General features: G+C 40.7%; 2 protein-coding genes across 13 annotated transcripts in view; one reads left to right on the top strand and one right to left on the bottom strand.

The window, feature by feature from the left end:
- Positions 1-324: 324 nt before the first annotated feature.
- On the bottom strand, positions 325-9285 carry UTP18 (UTP18 small subunit processome component). Its single transcript, XM_055725878.1, has 14 exons — positions 8865-9285; positions 8576-8703; positions 8376-8471; positions 7656-7735; positions 7346-7431; positions 6889-7014; positions 5865-6039; positions 5425-5525; positions 4514-4604; positions 4067-4190; positions 2997-3171; positions 2251-2393; positions 1154-1213; positions 325-475 (listed from the first exon to the last, which is right to left on the bottom strand). Exons 1-13 carry the CDS (start codon positions 9234-9236, stop codon positions 1189-1191), a joined length of 1722 nt encoding a protein of 573 aa, XP_055581853.1. The 5' UTR covers positions 9237-9285; the 3' UTR covers positions 325-475; positions 1154-1188.
- A 247-nt stretch (positions 9286-9532) lies between these two features.
- The window catches only part of MBTD1 (mbt domain containing 1), a 31820-nt gene continuing 14453 nt past the window's right edge, over positions 9533-26899 (top strand). For 2 of the 12 annotated variants that reach the window (XR_008734948.1, XM_055725767.1), the window contains exons 1-8: positions 9537-9969; positions 11317-11364; positions 17404-17605; positions 18743-18882; positions 19718-19832; positions 19925-20007; positions 25588-25705; positions 26317-26451. Coding sequence is in view for 11 of the 12 variants with exons in the window: in XM_055725767.1 (XP_055581742.1) it covers positions 9949-9969; positions 11317-11364; positions 17404-17605; positions 18743-18882; positions 19718-19832; positions 19925-20007; positions 25588-25705; positions 26317-26451 (862 nt within the window). In the remaining variant the exon portion in view is untranslated. The other 10 variants (XM_055725821.1, XM_055725813.1, XM_055725837.1 and 7 more) reach the window with 10 other exon arrangements.

Genomic DNA, 26899 nt, shown 5'->3' with positions numbered 1-26899 from the left:
GGCTACCTTGAAACTATACCTGGCCCAGTATGCTGGGATGAACTACAACAGCTGCAGCAACAGGGTTTCAAGCTAACTTGCACCTCCAGTCCACAAAACACTGTTTCCAACCCAGCTCGAAGTGAACACAGCTGATGGGAAAGTGCAAGTCTAAACAAATGGAGCAGAGGTTACAGTTTACACAAAACTTTTCTGTTTCAGCACTGGAATGCTTCATAGACTCATGATAACTAGACACATTTAAGCATTTCTTGAAGACATGAGCTGAATAACAAGCATCAAGATCTACTTAAGTCATTTGTTTACAAAAACCATCGGAAAAAGTTGGAACAACTTGCCTGGAAACTTATCGGGTGCATTTATTAAGAACAACATTCAAAACCACAGAAGTTATATTAGGATTTTAGAGCTTCTGTATAAAATAAAAAAGCTTGTTTGATTTTGTCAGTCTACTCGCATCTGCAGGTTACAACACCTAGGGAAAGATGAGTACAGAGAATTTTGTTAGTATCTTCCAAACATTTAGCCATCGCAAAATTTGATGCAAGCTTCACATGCAGAAGATGTACCTGCTTCCTGTCTGAACAAGTTGAGCTTCCAACCATTAATACATTATGGGTCAAACAACTGCTGTATTACTGCCAAGGCTACAGGTCTTCCCAGTTTTGCAAGAAGAGTCTAAAGTGTATAATAAAGTCCTATCTGCACACAAGCTACACTTCAAACTTCAGAAATTTATGTAACCTAAATTTGAAATTACATTATGTAGAGTCATGCCGGCTCACTTCCACGACTTTGTAACAGGATCAAGCCAAGTATCTGCCAGGCTACAGCTGCTTTTGACAGCACTGCCTAGGGGTTTGACTCAAACACATACAGGTTTTTAAGAACTGCTGTCAACAGGACTGAGCACGGCTTTAGATAGAACTACCAACTCCCTGTACGAGTATTAGTAAGACAAGCTGAGACTGTCAAGCCAAGCCTGACTTCTGCCCATCACGTGGAGCCAACTACACATGTGATCCAGACAGAACAGTTTAAAACTACACAGTATTAAGAAGTTCTTGTTGCCATCTATAGAGAGGTGGAGACAGCAAAATGAAAATAAGGTTCCTCTAGACAATGTTGTCAACAGTTCGAGTGCTACTTTTACCTGAGTTACCGGTCCCCTATCTCCTGTATCTTCTTTTAAAAATCTGAATAATGTTTCAGCCTGAAAAAAAAAGTTGAGAGATTTAAAGCTTTTCAGTAACCTGTTAACAACACAAAGAAGCAACAACTCTTCCGCAGCGTCACTGAGTGCTCTTAGCTAATCTGAAACACGAGTGTAGCAAAAGATAGCAATGATCCACAAGCCACATTTACTTCAAGTGCCATTATAATATGCAGTTCAAGTTCAAATAAAGGACAAATCACAAGATTTAGTCACACTTTTTAGACCCGCTTGAATCTTTTTGTAAATTCTCCCTGTCAGACTTTGCAGATTATTAAAGTCTCACACTAAAAATACAGTTTTTCATGTATCACATGAAGTCAGTTTAAAAAAAAAAACCAACCAAACATTCCTGCTCAGTTATTACCACTCCTTACCCCTGACCACACCAGCAGGAAAAAAAAAAAACACTGACACCACTTCTCCCTTCTCACAAAAAGGCTAAAGTTAAGCTTATGCTAGTCAGACATCAACCACAGAGTTCCACTTCCACATTGAAACTAGGATTTTAGAATCGAATTGTCAGCTGGCAAGATAATGCATTTACTCCTAGCTCCTCACAATAAGCCACAAAGTCTTGCTACATGCACTACCCAGCACCCGCAGCGAGCCTTCAGACTTTCTGAGCCCCAGCGCTCACCACAGGATCACAGGATGGCTGGGGGTGGAAAGGACCTCTGAAGCTCAATGAGAACAAACCAATGCCAGATACAGAAGTTAACACCAAAGCAGAGATGTTCTCTTTCAATCCTCTAAATAATTTTTCTTTTAACGGGGTGAGCATCCAGTACCTGGCTTTCTGCATCTTACATTATTTCAGAACAGGACAATGACAGTTCTGCCAGGGATGTCTGCAGCAATGTGTATTTTAATCAGACAATAACCAAGGCTCATGCTCCAGAAAGGAAAGCCAGCTGTGCACTCAGTGAAGTCCTCAGGTGAAATTCAGATCACAAAGTCAGATCTTATCATTTACAAGTCATCTGCTCCATCTCACAGAAGACAAACACAATTAACCAACCAAACTTAGTACATACCTAAATAACAAAGCTTTGCCTTTGTTATTTGCTACAGAGAAAAAACCACTTCTGGGAGAAAAGTCCATAGATTGCGCAAGATAAATCTGTTTTCTTCTGAACACTGGGAAGTTTGAGAATACAGTATATGAAGGAATGTGTACCTATTGAGAAATAGGTCATTAGTTATAAGCTAGGAAAGAGCCACTAAAACGCAAATTAAAGTACAAATTTAAAATTGAAGGTCAATTAAGTTCAAATGTGCAGTTACATGCCTATTCTACACCACACTATATTGAGCTCTATGGGAGAAAAGGTGCAGGGAACACACTAGGAAGCCAGTTATTGCAACTCATTTGCTTTTAAGTAATTACATCAAGCAGTAAAAATAAGATTCAAAACTCTCAGATTAATTCAATAGTTCCACTGTTGGCCAGAATTCTGACAAGGCTGGCAAAATTTTGAATGAACTAGGAAAAACACCACATAATAAAACCATTACAGTTAACAGCTGCCAAAAAATCACATTTGTTGCCGAGTTATGTTTACAGCACTAAAATAAGGGCATTTTGGTAAACTAGACCCTAAAATGTTATTTCCAGAAAAACTCACATGAAAAAATGTACAGTATCTTGTACATATCCTGATCTACCCAGTCCTGCAGATTTTGCAGTATCTGTATCAGCTCAGTATCAGTTTTATTATGTCACCAGAAACATTTTTGATCAAGACACAAAAAAAGGTTGCCCTAAAGAAGCTGGACATACCAACTTGACAGCCTCATCAGTTTCACGGGAAGCCACTGCCAAGATTTCTGTGGTGGGATTGAAGGTCACACATGTAGCAGATGTAACGAGGTTCATTATGGCTTTAACTGGTTTAGGATGTTTTTCTCTGAGGCAGACATCAGTAGTATATAAATTTACAACTCCAGAAGCCGAACTAAAAAAAAGAAATTAACAGAGACTAAACAATGAAAAATGTAACATTTAGAGTACATATTACCTTGTTTCCTATAGCCACCATTCAACTAAAAACCTAACTACCAATTATTTACTGGAGTTTGTAATTATATTTTGTTTGGAGCTCCATTTTGCTTTGGAGTTTCTAAGAGTAGAGGGGTTTGTTTGGGATTTATTTTCTATATGAAGAGATACACTTCACTGAACAGCCTTGGTACGTCCATCTCTAGCACAGAATTAATTCAAAGCAATGAGAGCTTAGCATCAAAAGATCCTGAAATACTTTCAAATTTTGTTGTTTTTTTTTTATACCCTATAGTGTAAGGCCACTTCAAAAATCTTCGATAGTGGGCTAAGAAAAGGCATACTGCACTGAAGTATTTGCTAGTCTCATTTAGAATTGACACACTAGCTGAAGTTGTACCTCTGTTAAGTATACCCGGAGAAGCACTTTCAAGCTTTCAGCTTTTGAGTTGAGGAAACTTTTCAAATGCTAACATGCTGTCTTGCAGAAGCCAGATGAGGCATATAGGAAAAATAACGAGAAAAGGGGGAGGAGCTGGAATTGACATTTATGCTACAGAATTTGTGATTTCAGTCAGTATGGTTTCAAAATTAACTACTAAAGCCATATATGGCAACAGTAACACATTAGGAGCGATACTGGTATGGAGTGTGTTACAGTATTTCAGATGTACGCAGAACAAATCAAGTCATTATCATAAAACAGGCAATAGTCATCTATTCACATCCACTCTAACCTTATTAAAGCCAAACTTATTCCCTCTTCCTGCACTCTCACCAGCCACCAATAAACTTACTGAAGAACTTAAAAAGTTAAAATAGCAAGAAGCTGTCAAATCCAAGTTACTTACCCACATGCCACATACTGGTTATTTTTTGAAACAGCAATGCACTTTCCTTCCAGACAACCTTCATCTTCAAATTTGTGCAGACACTTTCTGCTTCTCACATCCCAAATGAAAACTTCACCTTCCTCTGGTTGCAGGATAAAGTAGATTATAGAAACCACACATAGACAAACAGTGTGTTCTGTATTTTGTTAAAATAAAGCTGATTACATGACAACTATTAGCTCATTTACAACTACCAAAGGTAGGGTTGTTTGTTTTTTTTTAATATGAACTACAGGCATAATAGAATAGTTAACTCCATTCTTTAATGCCCAATCACTCGATAGTTATTTTTAGGTAAAATACTGGCATAAAGTCTCTTAGTTATCTTTGAAAAATAATAGGTGACTGAAGAACTTACACAATTGGAATAGAATTATGATGAGTGCTGTTTGAGAGAATACTTACTTGAATAGCTATATATTTTACTGCTGTCTGGAGTGAAAGCAGATGCAGTGCATCTTCCATTTACCTTCATAGTGCTAATCAGTTCCTTTGTCTATAGAATGAAGAACAATGGTCACAATGATACTACCAAAAACCTGTAGGAAAGTTGTTTCCCTACACCTGTCCTAGGAAAAAATCTTTATTTAGCTACACTAACATTAAAAGAACAGCATCAACATTGTCAGTGCCTACAGACCGGAGCACAAGCCGATGCTCATGAGTCCATGATCAATTTATTACCACCACACAACCACAGCTAGTTCAATAAACACTCGTTTGCTGAAGGGTCTTCGTTATATAATGGAACTAAACTTTCGTTTTAAAAAACATTTTTCCTAGTAAAAGTTTAAAACAGACCCAGCTGCCATCATGTGGCATTTTAAAGTTTAACTGAAACAATTCTATATGTGTTATGAATCACAGTAGATGACATGATTCATGAACATGACACACAAGCACGCACTAGCGCTATTCCCAAAAAAGCAGTCCTGTACTTCTCCCACCCTCAGACGCCTGTTTCCACATCGAGGCCGTTTCTTTTGTTAACACAGCATTCATGTAATCAGCCAAAATACATTGACATAGGCCTTGTCTCCACAGAAAGCTTAAAACCCCATGAGACTCCCGTCTTGGCTCCACCAGTCCCAAAGAAAACAGCACAGTCAAAAAAAATTCTCAGACACCCCAAAAAAATTTTCTAAAGCTACAGCTAGTTGATTCAGCAGCTCATTTTTGAAGGCTGTCACAGTATGTGTCACACCTTTGTTTCAACTGAAAGCTAGATTGCTTTTCAGGTTAAATCCAAGCAAGCAGAAGCAACAGGAAAGAGGTATGAATTAACTGAAGCAACATGAACCATGAAGAGAATCTACCTTCATTGACAACAAGTGAAGATAACCTGAAGTTCCAGTTAGAAGCATAAAAGATCCATCTGGAGAGAGTTCAAAGCTTTTGAGAAATCTTTCCTCCACACCTTTAAAAAGAGATTGAGAACTTCAAATTGTCATAATTCATTCTTTTCCCTCAACATTCAGAGGTATGACAAAGATGAGTAAGACCTGAATACACTTCAGCATTTCTGTAATACACTGCTGCAGTAAAGCTACAGCTCAGCCTTGGTTGTGTGACCATTAGCTTTTAATATCACAGACAAATTAAAGCCAAGAGGTACTGGAGTAAATATCCCCAAAGACAAAGTAAAAATACCACCACCACCAATTCACTGCACCTCCTTTTAAAGCAAATTCATACGCCATCTCAATTTGGGACAGCTTTAATTATGCCCAGACACTTACAGCATTCTAAAACGTACCTCTTACTTTCTGTACGGGAATAATACTTCCACTCATCATGTCATACACAAAGAACATGTTATGGTGAGTCCCAGTGGCTACAACTTGTTCTCCATCAACACTGAAACAAGCCTTATAAATTGGAAAACTCTCCAAATAGATGCTCTGTATTCTTGGATTCCTTATACCATCAACCTTCAAAAAACCCAACAGATTATCATATTAAGGAACATACCAAGTACTTGTACGTAACAAATTCATTATCAACTAGCCAGTACAAGGGACTCTAACAGTAGGAGGTACACCAGTTTGAAGCATTAATTTCTTCCTCTCTTCTCAGTCTACAAGTAACCTGGCTCTTGGCTTCTCACGCTGTATTACCAGGCACTCCCAAGCCTTCCTGGATATACTTCACATCTCTTAACCTTCCCTGCCTTGCCTGTGCTCGATTCAACTAATCACATCCATTGTGCTTAGTTAAAAAGGAAACATTTAGTTCACCTTCTTATTCCCTGTAGCCCCATGAGAGTATAAAATTCAATTCATGTCTTTGACCATTTCACTGACATGTTGAAAGTTCCTAAAGTTACAGACTTTAGTTTTCAGAGCAGGGCAGGACTGTCCAAGGATGAGTAGCTTCCTGCCGCAGTACACTCTTAACCCCCGAAATGATTGCACAGCAATATAACATTTTCAACTTAAAGTGGACTACTCCCCAGATGATGGGCTTTACAAACTTAAGGAAAAAAAAAAAGTCTCTTTAGTCCTCCTCACCCCAAACCTTAAAGCCAAACATGTCTCAAACCAAATCTTCAACTAAAAAAATCTGATACAACCAAGTCTGCTCATACTCTGTGTGATATGAAGTCACAGATGGAAATTTCTTTACAATGGAACCCAGTTCCATTGTAAACACAGATGTTACAACCCCTGTGTGCACAGGAGAGAAAACGAAATCTATCATTCCAGGCTGTTTCAGGTATACTTAGCAGAAAAGGTTCTGTATTAGTAGCCATTTACACAGCATAGATTTAAATTCTTCACCTGAAAGAGTGACACAGATCGATCATGTCCAGCAGTCATGACTACTTGAGCAGAGGGATGAAACTGCACTGTCGCCAGTCTTCCATCAGCAAAACGTTCCTGATTAGCGGGCAAGCAGGTGCTAATCTAGAACACAGATCAAACACTTTAAATAAAGTCAAAAAACTGACTCTTATCCTGATGAACAGCTGATTTACTTGCTCTTTAATCCACAAGAACAAGATCTCAAACTCTATGATGAAGTTTCATACAGTATAAGCAGTACCTCAATTTATTGTTTCATGCTTTCACGATGTGAACCATCAAATTTGTCCAACTGCTTACTCTCTAGAGTTCCCAGTTAGAGATGCCAAGAAGAAATTCATTGGATCACTAATTTTACTACCCAAACAGCAACCAAGAAGCCAAAGCATGCACATGGGTCACAATGAAGCAAAAAGATAAGGCTTGCCTTTACCTTCAAAATACCTCTCGGCAAGGACTCTGAGTTTGATATGAAAGTGCCAGTCTTGCAGAGCAGATCATCATCTTCATCACTGTCACCTAATTAAAAGAAAGGCTAGTTCCACAAACACCCCCACACCAAAACCTACAGATTCCTTACAAAAAAGATTAAATCAAAGCACACTGAAAGAAGGAATAGAACTAACTTATCCAGCATATTATCACACTACTGAAACGGAGAAAACATTTAAAATAGTTCTTTTCTAAGAAACTGAATAGGAAAACAAAGAAGTGCTTATTAGAATAGCAATGAATTTATTTACTGTCACTTGCAGTCCTTTTGGATTTCTTCCTGTTTTCTAAGTCAGCCCAGGCAGGAACTCCTCCCATAGCTCGCTGAAACCTAGCGAGAGAAGGGCAAAAGGGAAAAAAACACCATCACACAGCTCAGAAAGTAGCATCCTTCTATGTGTTAAGTACCTATGAGATGTATAGTCACAGTTTTGTGAGGTTCCTTGCACTCACAACACTATGCAAGTTTTTTAAAGTTTCACCCAGCTTTCTGTGTTTCACTTACTTCCTGAAAACTGAAGCAAAACTATACCAAACATGAAAGCACTGCTCTTTGGGATGATATTAACTAATAGCATAAGATGACACCAAAACATCTGAAGTTCTGTTTTGCTACTGGCCATACCCACATTTCAGCTCATTCTTATATACCATACCAAGTTAGTATCATCCATGCCCCTATTTCTGAAGCTATACATAACTATAAAATTCTGGTATAACTCCCTAGAAAATAAATTAGTTTGTGCACCTCTACTAAAGCAAGTATTAAACAAGTTCATCTAGGCAATGCTAATGTGCATTTTATTTACTATTCTTATTATTTTGGCTTTAAAAATACTGCAAGAAGCACTGCCTTTAAGCAGGCCACACGAATAGCGTGGGTAAAGAGGAAAATTAATTTGATGACTAAGTGTCACATAAATGTGTCTTATCTTAATAAAGACAGCCACAAAAACATTAGTGAAACTCACTGTTCTTCAAGTCTCTGCTTTAGCTTTTTCTTCGTAAGTGTCTTCTCAGCATCACTTTTCATGAAATCTTTCCGATACTTATGGGTCATATCAACACTAGAGGGAAAAAACAGACAAAACAGTTAGATCATTCAAGGTGAAGCCAGTTACAGTCACTCTGAAGCATGATATGTAACTCCCCCCCACAAACTTGAACTTACTTTTCATCAGCTTCATCATCTTCATCCACCCAGACTGGCTTTTTAGAGACGAATTTACTTTTTGCTTCGTTTTCTACTTCCGAATCACTAGAGTCTCTCTGGAAACCTCTGCTCTCTGTGGCATTAAACTGCAAACAACCAAACAGGCAGCTTAAGCCCAGCCACGGGTCGGTGCGGGGAGATGGGGAACGGGCAGGGGGCCGAAGCCAGCACCAGCCCTGCTCGGGGCCGCCCCCCCGCCCCAGGAGAGGGCACCGGGCGAGAGCCGCCCGCCAGCCCCCAGCCCTACCCGCGGAGGATCAGCCAGGCGCTGCAGCAGCTCCTCCTCCTCCACGCCGAGACTAGCGCCGAACACCAGCTCCTCCAGCTCCCGCTCGGCGCCCGACGGGCAGCCAAGCACCTCCCGGTGCCAGGCGCGGCGAGCGGCCTCCGCCGCTGCCTGCACAGCCGCGGCCCGCTCAGCCGGCGCCACCGCGCTTGGCTGCTGCCCCCTCGCTGCTAGCTTCGTTCGCCTCATTTTCTTTACGTTCTTCATTTTTTTTACTTTCGTTGTTTTGTTTGTTTTGTTTATTTTCTTTATTTTCGTTGTTTTCGTTGTTTTCGTTGCTTTCTTCGTTATCTGCGCCGCAGCCGGGCCAGGGCGGGGTGCCGCGCGCCCCATACCTCCTCACGGCGCCGCCGGAACCGGAAAGTGTGCGGCGCGTCACGTGACAGCTCCTCTTATACAGCCTCCCTCGCCCCGCCCCCGATCGTGATAGGCTCGCACCGCCGCCCCTCCTCTCCCCGCGTGACCCGGCCACTTCCCCCGCCTCCAGGCGCCGTCACGTGACCCCCTTTCTTTGCTTTCCCTCCCTCCCCCCTACCCCGCGCTCCACGTGATGCGGCCCGCGGCTGGGCCGCCCCATCGCGCGGCCAGGGGGGGCGCCCCCACCCCCGCCCGGCAACAGGCGCCCCCGAGCGGCATCTCAGCCGCCTCCCCGTGCGCGCCACCACCCGTCTCAAGGCACGGCGAGCGGCGGCGGGGCCGCTCCCCTCTCCTAAGCTCTACCCTAGCGCTGGGCATCCTCCTCCGCGCTGCGAATGGTTTGGCCCGGAGGGGGTACGGCGAGCGAGGAAGCCCCAGCCAGGCGGGAGCCCAATGAGGGCGCGCGGTGGGCTGGGCGCCGCGCCTGCGCAGCGCCGTATGCTAATGTTGTTGATGTTCCGGCGCCCGGAGTTGGGTTTCTTTCTCTGGCGGAGTGAGAGGCTGAACTTTCCAGGCCGCCTCCTGCCCCGCCGGGCCCGGCCCCTCGCAGGGGGAGGCGGCAGGCGGAGGGGGCCGAGCCGAGGGGAGGGGGCAGAGGCAGCGGGCGTCTCCTGCCCATGAGGGCCTGATGGAAAACACAAAGGACCTGGTGAGTAGCGCAGCCCGCGGGAGGCGGCAGCCGCTGAGGGGGGCGAGCGGGGCGGCTGGTGCCTGAGGGGAGCGAGCGGGGGAGGCGGGGGCGCTGAGCGTTCCCCCCGGTGCCTGCGGCGGGGGAGGCCGCCGGCCGCACCTGTGTGTGAGGGGGGCAGCCCCGGAGCCCTCCCGCTGTGGGGCGGGGATGGGGCTGGGGGTGCGGGGCCGGTGGGCGCCGCCGCGGAGAGCTGCCGGCGGGGCAGCCCGGGGCCGAGCGGCTCCCCCCGGGGTGGCGGAGCCTGTCAGGGGCCGCGGGCACGTGGGGGCGGCGGGGGCCCCTTTGTGCCCGGCCCGGCGGGGGCTGTGCCGGGGCTCGGCCGCCCCACGGCGCTGCCTGCGGGCGGGGGCCGGGGGGCAGCTCCGCCGAGTGCCGCCCCCCCCCGCGGGCTCCCCTCACGCTGCAGCCCCGGGGGTGCAGCCCCCGGCCACGCTCGCAGGGGCGCCCTTCGCACCAGCCCTGCCAAAGCCGGGGGTTCCCTGCGCCCACCCGCCCCCACCCCCCCGGTTATTTTAATTTCACGCCTGTTTATATCGTGACTTTGTTCCTAACGCGGGCAGCACCAAACCTGCGAAACCAGTTTCACTTTCAGCTTGTTGCTGGAAATGCTTTAAAGTGCAGCGATTTCTGTCCGATGTGGCTTTAAAAAAAAATTTAAAAATCCCTGTTACAAAGCGTATGCTGATTATGGTAGAAACGGCTGCGTGCGAAAAAGTAATTAACTTTAAAATAACGATTTACAACGTGGGTGGCAGCCCTTGTGATATTTCCCATCTAAAACCAGTTAAAACTGTGAGCTGCGGGGCAGCCTTTTGTATTTTGAAATTAAAATTATTTTGCAGGTTTGGGAACCTGCGTTTACTTACTCGTCTGTTGGATTTCTTTATAACAGTCTGGCTTCAGCTTGTAAGGAATGGGGTAAAAAGGCTGAGAGAGCCTAATCTGGGAGCGAAAGCAGTATGTGCTTTTAAACAAAAGCACTTAGTGGGTTAGTAGTTTTTACTCATTGCTTCTGCCTAGGCATCGTGTTGAGGAAGCGTGTAACGTAAGCTAGAGGGAAACATGGCAGAGGAATATACTGTCCGATGTGGAAGTTATTATTTATGCTTCAGGAATTGATTAGCTGTTCCCGAGAGCATCTCGGCTTGTGCAGGTGCAAAGGGTTGTAGGCTGATAGTAACAATTCTCCAACCTTGTTCCCTAAAGAGCTAGGTGACCGGGGCACTAATGATAAATGTGTACAAAAGTTCCCTCTCATTGGCTTTCATTTCGCTTACCCTCTAAAATTTGATTTAATTTTGCAAGGCTTTTGATACCTTCTGCAAACTACTACTGCATACCTTCATTTCTCAGGTAAGTCAGTACACTCTGGGCATGTGTGATATTTTGCTGAATCTGGCTCTGAGCACATGGAATGAATTCAGGTTTGGTTTGGGGTTGGTGGTGTTTTTGGGGTTTTTTTTACCATTTGAATTGTTTGGGTTTTGGTTTTTTTTAATGGTAACACAGTGTTTAAAGTGAAGTATTTGCCTCTTCCAGATGCTCCTGTAAGGGCTTTGTAGAAACATAATGGAATTTGTAACGGATTTTCAGTTTTCTCAAAACTCGGATATTTCACATATTAATCATCACACCCCCCTCCAAAATTGCCTGCTAATTTGATATATTTTTTTATGAAAGAGTCTCCCCTCTTGTGTGAAACCCCCTGGGGAAGAGGCTATGGACAAAACCATTGGCAAACAGCAGAAACTGGCTTCAGACAAAATGCTGTCATACATAGCACATGAAGAGACAGGAAAAAACATTTCTGTAATTTTCCAGCAGAGATTTTACTTATTATAAGAGTGGAAGGCACATTTCCAGATAGAGGTGAGTTGCTTATATAAAAAAAGTAAGTTTGGTTGGTTCTGATTTCCAAGAATCCCAAGATGTTTAGCCTGGGGGGGGGTTGTTTGTTTGTTTTTAATGAAAGCTGAAAGTGTGTTTTCCTTAAATTGGTACCATGTTTGAGTTTTCTTTTTTTTTTTTTTTTTTTGTTATGCTATAAGGCACAATTAGACTTCAGTTCCACAGGGGGCGAGCTAGTATTAATACAGTAAATTATTTTGGTCAGCTAACATTTGGAAGAGTTGTAATAAATTGGTTCCGTCGTCCTGTTTCCTTAATGCTAACATGCAGAGCTAAAACTAAGCTTGTAGCATAAAACATTAATGAACTTTCGAAAACAAAAGCTGTGCATCAAATTTAATACCAGCTGGGAAATACAGTATGGGAAATGTACGATTGTTAAGGATATCTGATTAAAGTAAATGTGTCTTATCACAGACCCTGGGCTTGAAGGTTGTGGTGACCTCGTTGCTGACCTTGGCCTCAAATACCATCTGTCCATACTGCTGTCATGATTCTGGGGGTTAGATCTGACTATAGGAAGCAATGCCTATCTCTTTAGGTGCTGGTAGGCCTTTGTTGAGCTACGGCTCTTGTACTCAAAGATCTAAATTGCTGCCCTTCTGAAACCAAGTACCAAATTGATTCAGTAGTAACAGCAGCCACTTTGAGTGGTTTGAAACCTTTGGATCATCCTGCTTTGACCAGGATGCACTTACCCGGGGACAAGAAGTTTGATTACTTAACAATGGGGTGGTTTTTTTGTAGTAAGTTTTCACCTTCAAAACACTTTCCCATAAATTTTGCCAATATTTGAGCATAGTCGTCATCAAGACACTAAAGCAATTTCCTGAGTAAGTATTTGATGTCTAATTAACATTAAATAGCGTTATTTTATGTTTTGGCCATACATTGTTCACCCTTGTGACCAGTTTTTTATGCTGAAAGAGTAGTTATTAGGCTCAAAGAATGTATGCTGTAATGTGCTGACCAAATTCAACGGTGTGTATATATATGGCTATATGTTAAGAGGGTGAAAAACTAGGTATTTTTAGTTGGTTTCTTGCTTTTAGGGAAACCGGCTTCCTTAACTATACTATTTTATCGTACCATTTGCCTTGTATAGTGGTTAATTAAGAGTATTTCTTAAAAATAAGTTGTTGCCAAGTATTCATAGGGAGGAGAAGAAGAACAGGAAAATGGGAAGTTGGGCAGAATAAGAAAGCAGTTCTTAAGAGTTCCTTTCTCCACCCATCCCTTCAATAAAGAAAAGTATGCATGAAACCCCCCCAAGCAAATAGTCGTACAGGCTTATTTGCCAGGCCCACTCACCCTAGACTCTGTATTGCTCTGCCTAAAAATCTCCCCTGTTGAGGAACCGGTAATCTGATTAGGAAAATAAGCCTTGGCCAGTATGCCTAAAAGTTTGTCTTGTTCTTTTGTTTGTGCATTGCTTCTGCTTAATGTACTAGTAGACTCCCTCTTAGCGGTGGAGTTACTTAAGCTGCTGCTCTTTCGGTATTAACCAGCTACAAGGTTCTGCATTTTATAGTGAGCCAGACTCCTGCTCAAAGCATGCTTTGCAGATAGGCAGGATGCTATTGCCTTGTTAGAAGGGGAAAGAGCAGTAATCTGGTTCAGTTTTGAGGAAATCATAACCTCGGCATGATTTTTAGTGCTAAATCCAGCTTCTAAGAGTAGGAAACTGTGGGGTGGGTTGGTTGGTTTTCTTGTGTGCCTGCATTGTGAAACGTGGATTCATCTTACTATGGTTGTAATTGTTAGATGGAGTTACTAGAACTGTCAGTCTGTAGTAGTTTTTTTGAGTGAAGGACCGCATTCTCATGGACAGGGTCTCAAAATTCAGTGGGAACACCTTGCATGGCAAAAAGCTGTTCTTTCTGGGGCTTCCTTCCATTCTAGAGGTCCTGTAGCTACCATGCTTGGGTGGTACTTTGTTAGACAGATAGTATTGCTCATCAGCTGGTAGGGCACGCTGCTGCTCATCTCTTGCAAGAACTGAGCAGGGATTGCAGGCGGCTGCTGTTACCAAAGCAGCTGCTTTATCTCTGTTATGGTTCTGTTTGAGGCATGCGTCGTCCTTTTTGTGAGGATGCTGCATTTGACCTTTGGAGTTCAGAGTTGTAGCCTGACATTTTTCTGTTTCAGATGTTAGAGGTCCTGTTCTTTTGCAAACTCCATCTAAGTTCTGCAGGAAGGGTTATCAGAGATGCCGCTTGCTGTTCACTTGTTGCTACAAATTGTGTTTCAACAGGAGCTAAAAAGAACTTTAGTGGTGTTTATTATCAAAATAGAAATGTTTTGATCTGCTCTAGAAAAATTCCAGCATAAGTATTTGCATATCAACTTCCCTAACTTCCACCTACTTCTGCGCACAAAGTACTTTGTATTTTTTTTGTTGTAAAACTGTACCTTTTCTAAGTCTCACAGAGCATATTCTGAGTAGTTTCCCCAGAATTACAGTCCAGGTAATAGCTATAAATTAACATTTAGAATGTCCTGTGTAAATTATCTGTCAAACGTGGTCATCTTCTGGAAAAAGCTTGAATAAAAACGTTGTATAAGAACTACAGGATTATTTTAAAACAATAAGCAAAGCTGTTGTTTTGAATTGCTCATAACTTGAACTGGGACAATTTGTCCAGACTTAAAGTATGTGGAAAGGTGATACGCGAGACTTGTTTTGACTCTGTAGTTAAACTCTACACACTTGATTGTTGCTACTTAGGTACTTGTATAATGCCGAAGAATAATTTTCTTCGTTGAGGGCCCGACTTCCCATACAGAAACTGAAAATGTTTTCTTTCTCATCTGCGGATGCTTTGGCAAAGAGACCTTGGCAGTAATATTGATGTTCTAAATCTGTGATGCAGAAGAAGAACAAAAAAGAGCCAACTGTGCTCTCGTGGTATGTGCAGTTGCCACCTTGCACCATGCTTCAGCTTGCTTTACAGCAGCCAGTCTGCCCAGTGTGCCACTGGTCTTGCCTCCAGCTTCCCATTTCTTCTTCCACTTTCTCCTGCAGTGGGAGCAGTGCTGCCTATAGTTTCTCTGCTGCAACGCTGGGAGCTGGAGGGACTGTGAACGGGCTGCGCTTCTCTTCCTTCTGAGCTGCTGCAGCATTTCAGACCCCTGCCAGCCAAGTACTGGGCAAGGCAGAACCACCACGTGGGGCCAGAGCTCTGCAGGGTGGAATGCAAAAGGAGTGTCCCAAGGCCACCTGGCACTGCAGCCTCTGGTAAAGAGTGGAGTCCTCCTTTATGTGGGATGAGACCCTCATCTCCTAGTGCAATCAGATCAGCAGGCTTGTGGAGCATGAGGGGATGAGGAAGGAGATCCTGCCCGTGGGCTCTGAAACCCCGCTCTTACCTATCCCTAATTCTAGAAAGGATCGTGGTGTTCTGGTATTAGTTATGAAATGGTTAATATGGTATTGCATTTCATTTCTTAGCAGAGGCTGTGGTCAAGGAAAGTTAAATGTTGTGAGGCATTAAGGGGTACATGAAATCTTGAGGAAGATGACTAGTCCGCATGTTTTGATCTGTGAATTACTGGGACTTTGCAGAACACTGTATCCATGGCAACATTGTGCTCAACTTCTGCCTTAATCTGCACACGTGTGCGCACACAAACAAATAACTCATCCTGCATCGTGGTGGCTAATAGGCATCAGTAGTAGCGTACAGGTAAGGCTCGGTACCAGTGCAGGTCAGGGCTAGGTTTCGTTGTGCTGTCCTCTGATTGCAACTGTTACCCTAGCGACTTCAGGCAGATGTCAGTTCCTTCAAGGATTTGTCAAGTTATCCTAAGTTTTGATTGGGTTTAATATAATTGCGAATTGTTGGCTGAGGAACATGTGCATAATTAAAGTTGCACTGACTTTTTTTGCTGGTTTGTTTTTTTTTTCCCAGAGCTGCTTTAAGTGTGTTAGATTTGTTTACCTTATTGCATAACCTTTTGTGCTTACTGGGTTTTGTTTGGGTTTTGGTGGTTGTTTTTTTATTGATTGGATGCTAGGATTGGGTCAGTGTGGAAATCAGTTTTCCCTTTTAACTATAAGGAAATCCTTCCATAATAGGATTTAGTCAGATTGCGAAGAGGAATAGCGACTATTATAATAAAGGGATAGCGTGGCAGAAAAAGGCTCGGATGAGATCCAACAATAAAGATGTTCAGGCATATACTCTCTAGGAAAGGGATTTGGGGAATTACTGTGATGAAATCTTAAAGCTATGAATCCAAATGCAATTCAAGAAGGGAAAGTCCAATCACATGTTACTGTTTTTCTGCCTACAGTGACTTTTAAATAAAATGAGCTCTTGGAAAAGGAAGTAGAGGCCAAGGCTTTCATAATATTTTTTTCTGCTTTTTTGGCTGTACTTCATTCTCCTAACTTGTGCTTCTGTTGTGGAATTTTTCTTCTCTTTATCTGTTATTCTGTCAAACTTAGTATACTGACACTGTTAAGGATAATGGAAATACTTTAAGCTAAAAAATTTTAAGATTTCAATGAAGGCAGCTCACAGCAGTAGCCTTGTTTCGGTAGAGCTGTGTAAGATACTAATAAAGTGGAAATTGTCACTGTATTAAAATGCATGTATTGGGTGTACATCAGAAAAAAAGACATCAGTTAACCTATTGTTACTGATGACATAATTTTCAGTGTCTTTGCTGGACACTGCTTAACTGTTACACATTCTTCAAAAATGTATGGTTTTATTGGACCTCGGGTTTTTTTGGTTATAGGAAAACTCTTATTATGTAACAAGTTTTCATATATGACAGTGGCAAATTAGTCACCTTTCTTTCTATCTTTTAGCATTTATACAGACCCCATTGCCATAGTAACGGAGCTTTTCATAATTGTTAATGTATTAATCCTCAGAACGTCCCTGTGAGGTAGAGAGGTATTCCTGGTTCGCACGTGAGAGACTGAATCACAGGGAAGCTGAGTGATCCATCACCAGCCCCACGAGCCAGCGAGAGCGGAGATCCGCTCTCGTTTCTGTTCCTGGGGTGTAAGTGCCCTCTTGGTTGAACTGGCTTTTCTCTGCCCAGCTTTCTCAAATGAATGAATTTTAGTGAGATTGGCTGCAGCCACCTGGGATGTGCTCATTTGCATGTAAGAGCTGTGTGGCTGTCGTTACTCAGCACATCAGGTTTAATGAACTCTGAAGATACCAAGAAAAAGAAATGTATGGACTGCTACTGTGTATTCTCAGTGGATCGTGAGGTAGATTCTTCTTCCTGTATATTGCATCACCAAAAATTGGCTAGTTTTGATAATATCAATATGAATTTAATTGGCAATTTGTGGCCCACATGTCTGTGCTGATAGAGCAGTTGGCTAGTACCTCCACTTTTGAAGGCTGATACTGACCTTTGAAACTTTTTAAGCTTGAGTTTGAAATCTTTGCATTCAGAATGCTCTGCTGTTCTTTGGGTGTTTGTTGGTTTTGTTTGTTTTTTTAATTTTATTTTTAGACAGAACATACTTCACGAGCAGAAAGGAAAAGACGCGATTCATTCGGGATGTTTGACGGTTATGATAGTTGTAGTGAGGACACCAGCAGCAGCTCCAGTTCAGATGAGAGTGAAGAGGAAGTTGCTCCTTTGCCGTCCAGTCTCCCAATTATAAAGAACAATGGACAGGTTTATACTTACCCAGATGGCAAATCTGGCATGGGTAAGTATGAGGTGCAGGAGTGCAAAGAGTTTGATACTTATTTTTTTTTTTTAGCCTGTGCCGTGAGGTGTTGGGCTCCAATCCCAAACATTGGTCGCAACTGAAAAGGGACCAAAACAGCTCAAATGTTGGAGTTGGTTTGTTTGGGGGTGTGTGCGTGTAATTGATTGTTTTTTTTTGCTAAACTGAATTTTGAATCCTGCTGTCAGGAAAGAAATAACAGGGGAACATCCACCCTCCCATCAAATGTGTGTGTTGTATGTATGCACATGCATGTGTATGTTATGTATATTGGTTTTGTTCTTTAAGCTTTGAGGAAAATGTCAGTGTGTTCTCAATATGCTTGGGCATATATTCTCTCTTCCCTTTGTTATCTATACAATATATTAAAATACATTTCTCCCTATACTAGGAAAACTTCACTACTGCTACTGTATAAAGTCTGTTAGTGTATACCTGTTCACTACCCACTAGCTGTGAGCTAGAGTAGAGTGGGAAAAAAATCAAAAAAAGGGAGGACTGCTTTCATCCTCAGAGGAAAAAATATTTTGGCTGAAATAATTAGCGATTAGTAGAGCTCGCTCTGGGTAGAATTTGGTATTCTTTTATTGGCATAAGTTTGTCACAAACTTACTCATCATGGCACAACTCGGTGGTGATGCTGTCAACCTCTGAAGCATATGATTTCAGCTAAAGAGAATATTGGTGGGCTGGAGTATTTAGGGTATACTAATTTACGATTCAAGAAAGAGATCTGGTTTTATTTCAGGTGGGAAGTATTAAATATTTAGAGGAAATCAAGATTGGCAGACCTAGATTCAAAGCAGATATTTCCTTGAGAACCTTGAAAACACAGAAATTGGCTTTAGCTGCGTCATTCACTTCTACCAGTAGTAAAATTAATAGGGAGCAGAACGGAGGCACCCTTTCACTGATGAACTTGAGGTTCTTGGGTGTTTCACTGACATTCATGGTGATGCGCTTTAGTTTTCTGTGCAGTTCCCTTCAGGGTCAAACCCCAAGGAACTGTTTGGTGGTGCCACCTACAGGACCTTCCTTATGTTGTCTTTGTTCGGAATTTTTGCTGAGGCCTTTGTTACATTCGCTAACGTTTGGCTTTTTCTCTCCTCTGATAAGCTACATGCGAGATGTGTGGAATGGTTGGTGTCCGTGACGCTTTTTACTCTAAAACAAAACGCTTCTGCAGTGTGTCATGCTCTAGAAGCTATTCGTCAAACTCCAAGAAGGCCAGCATTCTGGCCAGACTTCAGGTAGCGGTACAGACACCGTTTTCTTTATATACTTACTATAGCCTGTGTTTGTAAAACTTGTTGATTTGTAAAACTTGCTGAATGTTGTAAGATAAGTTTCTTAACACATTAAAATTTTCACATAAGTGATTTTGTAAGCCAAAACTCAGAACTGTATCAGTAATGAACAAATTACTTTGCTCAGCAGAGCAAATTACAGAGAATACTGACTCCTTAATTCATTTCTGCTGCAGTGGCTCTTCTGCAAGAAAAAGATCAGGGAAAAATCTTTAATCCACAGATGTAGTGACTTGCAATTCCATGCATCTCATACCCAAGATACTTTCTGGCTTTAGAGAGCATAAAGGTTTATTTGGCATTGCTGTGTTTGGGTTTTGAGGGTTTTCTTAACTGTCTAGGTTTGCAAAATGGGTTTTGGTCTGTTAAAATGTTACTTGAATAATCATGAAAGTAGATTTGTGACATTCAAGAAAAAAGAAAGAAATGTCAAGAAATATTGTTATATCCTATTGCAACAATTCATTGCAACAAATGCCAAGAAATTGTATTGGTGTAAATTAGACTAAAAGTTGTTCCTTTTGACCTGCTTTTAAAAGATACCTTTTTTTCAGGTAAACAACGAATGTATAATGCTCTTCAAGTTGGAATACTAGTACAAAAGTCATCTTTTGGACATTCTTTGCTACTGGTTTTTGTATTTTACATGTAGTTTTGTGATGCTTACTTAACTTCCATTCTGTGTTGTTCTAATTTTAGTTAAATCTACTAGAGATATGCTACAGAGCTATGTAAAAATAGGAGTTTGGAAAGACTTTATTTATTTAGCTTTTTTTTGTTTTAGGGTAAACCTCCAACAAAGAAGGCTAAAGTTCTACAAAAACAACCTTTAGTGGCTAAATTAGCAGCATATGCTCAGTACCAAGCAACTTTACAAAACCAGGCAAAGACTAAAGCAGGTAATGACATACAAAGAGTTGAAAAATTTTCAGTAATACAGGATTTGGTGCTCATCATCAGCTTCCTAAATAAAATAACTTTCTCTTGTCAGCTGTCCCTGTGGAAGGTTTCAGCTGGGGTAACTACATCAATAGCAATAGCTTCACAGCAGCTCCCGTTACCTGTTTTAAACACGTAAGTATTTTTCAATACATGTTATCTTTTTGTGTGTGGATATGAGAGTGTCCGTGTTGATTCCTGAATTAGTTTTTGCGAAACAGTCATATCCAAGGATATTTTAAGGCCTTGGACTATGAAACTTACATTGTAAACTGTGTCAGTATGACTGCTTTTTAGATAAGGGTGTTGATGTTTTATTTGAACACTGTCAATTACTCTCATCATACAGGCTGTCATATACAAAGTAGTAAAAGGAGGATTCTTAAACACTTCAAGTTACTTTTCTGACATTCAAGGCACAAAAACCACTGAATGCGCTACAGAGTAACAAACTAACCAAGGCTGCTGTGTTAAAAAAGGTAGAAAAGGCTTTTGTTTAGATTGAGTCAGGCCTGCTCCCTTATGCTGAACTGATATTTTGGTTACTTTTTGGATTTGGGATTTTTTTTTTACTTAAGATTCTCCTTGTCAGTCATGCTGATGGGTACTGTAGAAACAGAGGGAGAATTAAGGTTTTTTTATGTATCTGAAATTGAAAAGGTTGGTTTTCTTTGTATTAGTTAGAAAAATTCCAAATAAAAAGCTGTCAGTCACTACAGAATGTAATTAGGGATTGAGGAAAATATTTAGCAGCATCTGTCTTTAATGTGGTTGTTAAATTCCAATTATTAGGTCTTGTTTAAAATATTGTCAGTACTTTCTGTCTCTTAAGTAAAAGCTTTCTGACAAAAAGTGTTTTCTTAGCATGCTTTGATTTTTATCTGGGAAGTTGGAAGTGTTCAGTCTTCTTACAAAAGTTTTATTTTGCTCAAATTTATCTTACAAAAATTGTAATCAAAACAAACATTTTGTTTCATGGAAGTTGTCCGTAAGGGAGAAGAGAGACATATTTTCTGTCCAGTTCTGGAATTCATGCTGAGCCTTGTCAACTCATAAATCAGTGGGAGTGGAGGGCTCTTGGCAGTTGGCACTTTCTGAATAGCGCCCTTTATGCTTAGAGGCCTCAACTGTTGCCCAGAATAGAGCTGTGTATTAGTATAGCTTCGTGAATTTGCATCTAATTCCACGTGCTTAAGCAAGCAAGTTTGTACTTTGCTTTCCCAGTTACGTATGTGATGTAATAAGTAATTCTTAGGTACATACCAAAAGGTATTGTTTGATAATGCAAGCTATGCTATTAGAACAAATGCTTCAATGACATCTGGCATCCTCAATTAGGGTACAGCTACAATAGTTAGCTCACTTGCGAATTATGCTATAACATTTCCTATTAAAAGGAGTTATATCTTCCTTTTTTACTGCTTCATTTGTGAAGTTGAATGGTACACCAGTAATGTGAACAGATACAATAGTAACGTTCACGTTTTACCTTGATTATTTTCACAAGCTACATGGCAGACAGTGCTGCTATGCCTGAATGTTGTTTCATTTCTGTCCCTGTTTTCCTTTTCATACAAGTTAAATGCAGCTCGTGCAGCCTCCTTTGGAGATTTCTACTTCTCTGGTGGACATTAGTTAGTGTTACCAGGGTGTGATTTGCATTTAGTTTTACTGCAGTTATTTTTTTGAAAAGATACGTTATTTAAATCAGAATCTGAAAACACATTAGTACTCTCTTGCTAGATCCTTTTCTCTCTCTGTCCCTCCCTCTGTTGATAATTACAAGAAATAATACTCTTTTTGTGTGTCTGGAAAGATTATTGCTAAGTTTTCTGTGTGTTACATTGCTTTGATTCATGAAAATTTGTGTCAGTTGATGTTTGTTTACCATCTGTTTTTTTGATTCCATGCACATTGTGTGTGTCCACAAGATGAATGTATAAAGCTTGTTCTATCGAAAACAAAAGCTTTGCATTGACAGTAAAGTCATGACATATCTGCCTTTAAATTTCTATTACATAAAGTGCGTATCTGATTATACTGGGTGTATCTGTATGGGTAATTGATAGGGAGCATTTGGATCAATATTAAAGAAAACTTAAGAGAATTATGGGATGTGGGATTTGGCTTACTTATTACTTATTTAATAACCTGGCATACTTCTGTATTTCAGGTCTGATATATTTTTCCCAGACCAATTTTTTTTTTGCCTAGGGAGTTACTTCCTCTTCAGTTTACAACAGTTACAGTTTAGAATTAAAACATTTAAACCTTACTATTCTGTCTCCTTCTCTGTATGAGAAGAATTAATTTCAAAGTCTTTTTGTGCGCTTAATTGTTAACTTCAATTCCAGACTTCAGTGTTGAGTAACGCTACTGAAATTCACTAGCAATAGTAGAACTACGCCTGCTTTATCATTAAAGTAAACTGAAATAGAGAAGCTGCTTTGGTTCGTGTCATGTAGGAAGGCTGTGACATGTAGTTTGTGCACCTTGCAGCTTTTCTTTTTTTTTTTTTTTTAATTGCGTTGATCAGATGCGCTGCAGTAGCTGATGCAAGGAGGAAAATGTAATTCAATGTTTTTAGTATTTTCTTATAGCTTAGTCTCATACAATGTACTCATTGCTAACCTGCACTCCGATTTCATTTTTTTCTAAATGGCTTTTACTTTTTCCTGTATTTGCTTTTATCAGCTCAAACCGTTCATAGAAATGAAAGCAAATACAGTGTTTTGAGTCATTTTGCAGTACAACTTAATGCAGTTAGTAGTAATTATTCTTTTCCACTCTGTTGCTAGTGAGATGCACGTTTCCCAAAGTTAAGAATTTTTCAATCTTTCTTCCAGTTGAATTTTATCCTGAGCAAAAATATTTTCATTCTCTTGGTTTATTTTGTTATTTAAATCAATCAATTGTGTATTCTAAGGAAACATCTCCAGGATTTCACACTAGATGGCAGTGCTTTGCTTTGAACTTTTTGTTTTAAAGGATTTCGCGCATTGTCTTCTGGCATTACCTTTAGTTGGGCTACCCTTCGCATGCGAGGTTGCAACTTAGTATCCTTATGCTTCAGGAATTGGTAGCATCACTTTGCCATTTTCAAGTCTGAAATCATGGCAATGTGGGTGCCATCCAAAACTTGGAAAAAGCATCCAAAATTCGGAAGCCAATTATTTAACCCAGAGGATCTTTGTCAGCTAGGCATGTGGGGATGCTTAGGGCGCTCCTCTCAAACAGGACCTTCCTGATTGCAACTTACCTTGCAGAGAAGGCAGCTGCTGCTCACAGATAGACCCTCCCAGGTCATCTCCCGGAGCAGGAAGCGATGAACCACATCTTCCTTGTTTGGGAGTGACGTGAAGTGGATCTCTTCGTCATGAGTCTGAAAGGTAAATTTGTTCTTACCTGTAAATTATGGTTCTGCTAGTTCGCACTATGCCAATCCAGACTTCAGAGTTACCCTTCCAGCCAGCAGACGAGTAAGGCTTTACACTTGATAGAGTGCTTTTTGAGTTTTTCAAAGCACTGTGCAAACATTGATTAATCAGATGAAGACAGAGAAGACAGGAAGATGGCTGTTACAGCCCTGGTTTATCCAGTCTTCCTCCCTTAAGAATATTCATGATGAGTGAAAAATGAAGAGATGGCGCAGTATACCAGGTATACTGTACACCATTACTTCAGGGCAGTCATGTTATCTGGCATTTCAGTAGTGATGCTACACAGGATGGCTTCCTTCTTCGAAAGGGTGAGCCATATGGATTGGTGTAGGAGAACTAGCAGAACCAATATTTTCACAGACAAGGACAAATTTAACTTTCTGCTATTTCCCTCTATACCAATCCACTTTCTAGAGGTAAAAATCTGTGACGTTTCCTTGACTGGTTGATGTGAGGGGAAGTGTTTCAATATACTTTTCTCTCAGAATCAACTGAGTAGATGAGCAGACAGTAAAATATTTCAATTAAGTGCAGCTGGATTATGAAATTATCCAGTGCTGCTGGTTTTGATTGTTTGGCCTCATCTGTATGTCTCTATACAAGGCAACAAGATTTACTAAAATATGCAGTTTGGAAAGTTTCCCCAATTCAAATCTAAAATTTACACATGTCAATTCAGAAATGATAACGCATACGTAATAGGACTTGATTAAGAAGCTGTATCTGCGTATTTTGCATGTGAAAATAAACGATAGTCTTTCCAGTTGTTTTTTTCTCTTGTCTGCCAGATGGCAGAGAAGAGCTCTGCAGTCCAGACTGGTGTAGATGGGACATAGCAGAACATGAAGAGACCAGGCTTCAAGAATAAGAATCTTGCATACTTGTTGTAATAACTTATTTTTCCTTTAATAGTTAAAACTAGTTTTAAGTTTTGCATGCCTAGCCTCAACTATTTGTGCTAGTGAAGGGTATCCCTTTTTAAGATGAGTCTGGTTATTAGTGTTGCTAGTTGGCTATTGCTGATTGCCAGCAAAATTCCAGTATTGTGATTTCCAATCATTTCAGATTCATCCAAATTTCTTCGCTTCTGGCTCTCAGCCAAAATCCTGTCAAGTTGGAGGCTATTCCCACAGAGTGGTTAAGTTCTCTGTATTTTCAAAGAGCTTTGTAAATGAGACAGCGTAGAATACTGTCTGCCGCTACGGTACAGAACCAGAGGATCACTTCCGTTGTCCCTGTGATATCTGGATATTCTCTGAACTGAGAAGAATTTATTTTTTTCTTCTCTAACACCTTAGAATCGGTATGAATGTTGTTCTTAAATACCCAAGATCAGAATCTTTCCCTTCTTGGTGGTCCCCAGTTTAATGTAGACTGAGTCCTTTTCTGTTTTGTCATCAGTATAATGTCAGTTGAGTAACTTCTAAGGTTTTAGGTTCTTCAGCACTGTGCATTTCTGGTACTTTTACAGTACCATCTTTGACTACCTTTTCGTGATGCTCTGTTCAACAGAACGTTCTTGTTGAGATTCCAAACTAAATGTGATGTTTATCTCCAGTTCCCACAAATCCTTAGTACTTCATCGAGCTTGTATTTCTTTTTGTTAGTAAATTGTTAGTCTGAGCCTTCAGGACAGTGTGAGGAATCTAGCTGGGCGTTTCCTTCTGGCATTCATGAAAAAGCTGCTGCTCAGCCTTCTGTTCTTTTTGCTTGATGGAATCACTTGCAGGTGATAGGAGAGCCTGTTCCTCTGAGAGGATGTGAACCAGTGGGTGACGAATCCCACCATAACCAATCACCAGAATAGATTCAACAAGTAACTTTTAGGCATTTTTTCAGGAAATTTCCTGATTTATAGAATTTAAAGAATTTGACGCCTGTGGTACAGGTATGAATTTAAAGTACCATAATTTTCTTGTGAGTAGAACTGCAGAGGACTTGAACCATTCTCACTAAAATGAGTAGCTTGCACGTAATTGGAAGACAGTAGAATAAAGCTGACCTGTGAGTATATGTAATTGGTGCTTTACAGATTTTTAAACTTGGAATCCTATAGTTTTTGCAAGAAATACACAGTAATAATTGTATACAATTACAATACTACATGTAAGCTTCAAATCAAAACCAAACCAGGTTTTCATAGTGTTTGCTAAACATATGCTTATGTCTTATCATGTATATTGATTGTTTGTCTTAAGTTGCTTGTAGGACACTAATAATTATTCTAATGTGGAGAACTGGTGACTTTTTTTCTCCCCACTACCTTAAATGATAGGCACCTATGGGGACATGCTGGGGCGATATCTCAGAAGGAGTGCGAGTGGAGGTTCCAAACACTGACTGCAGCCTACCTACCAAAGTCTTCTGGATAGCTGGAATTGTAAAATTAGCAGGTAAATATATTTTAGTTGAAATTATTAAAATAAAATAACTGTGTGAAGGGAGCTAATAATTTAGTCAATGGTCACAAGTTGTCACACCTGTGTCAAAAGGTTATACATTTTAGTGCTGTCACTATTATTCTGTTTTGCAGGGGCTTCAGTGATACTTGAGAATGCTTTTTTTTTTATATATTTATTGGCTCCAATTACAGTAAGAGCAGTGTAGAATGAGGAGATAGGAAATTGTGTAACAGCTAGCAAGTAGGCCTTGTTATGTGAATCACTTGGTTAAGTTAAAAATTCAAGGTCACCTAGCTAAGATACAAAAAAGCAGATACTGGATGATTAATTCTGTTCTACATATAACTTCTAAAGGTTTATAGCTCAAGAGTTTTAATTTTAATTAAAAGTTCAGTTATGTGATAGCACATGCACATTTATCAAAGTAATCCATTCTGTGCATTAATAACATGTAGAAGTGTGCCTTAACAATAACATTGTATAAAAAGTTACAGTCTAGAAAATCCAATGTAATACACGTTATGATTGGTAAGGAAATACTAATACATATTTTATAATCTTGTTTAACTTATGTCTTTTTAATTGGGATTGCTTTCTTTCAGGCTACAATGCTCTGCTAAGATACGAAGGCTTTGAAAATGATTCAAGTCTTGACTTCTGGTGCAACGTTTGTGGGTCTGACATCCACCCAGTTGGTTGGTGTGCAACCAGTGGGAAGCCCCTAGTCCCTCCTCGAAGTATGTAAATAGTAGCGTTACTGATTGGTGAAAAAGTCTGTCTTTATTAAACTAAGTTTGCTCATGGTCCAGATATCAAAGTATTTTTTTACCATAGCAACTCTTTCAACAGTTATGAATAAATCATTTTAACTCTTGGAAAAATAAGGACTTGACTGATGCTGAAAGTGTTTCTTGGAGTAGCCCATCTGATGTGACTTAAAGTTTTTAAGATCAAGGTGGAAGCGGTTAGCTAATCAGTGATGTGAACATGCACTGATTTTATTTATATTTTGTTATTAAATTCTTTGCCCTGACATACCCATAAACTTAATCTTGGGTAGCATTCATTCTCTAAAGAGGTTTTTGTCATGATTGTCATCCAGGCTTTTTAACAGTCATCTGGGATTTCTTCTTTACATATTCCAGACTCTAATATTGTCTCTAACGGACACAATTAAAAATCAGT

This window comes from Falco cherrug, chromosome 1, assembly GCF_023634085.1.
Source record: "Falco cherrug isolate bFalChe1 chromosome 1, bFalChe1.pri, whole genome shotgun sequence".
NCBI lineage: Eukaryota > Metazoa > Chordata > Aves > Falconiformes > Falconidae > Falco > Falco cherrug.
The sequence above is the reverse complement of the archived record's forward strand: the minus strand, read 5'-3'. Positions and strand labels throughout refer to the sequence as shown.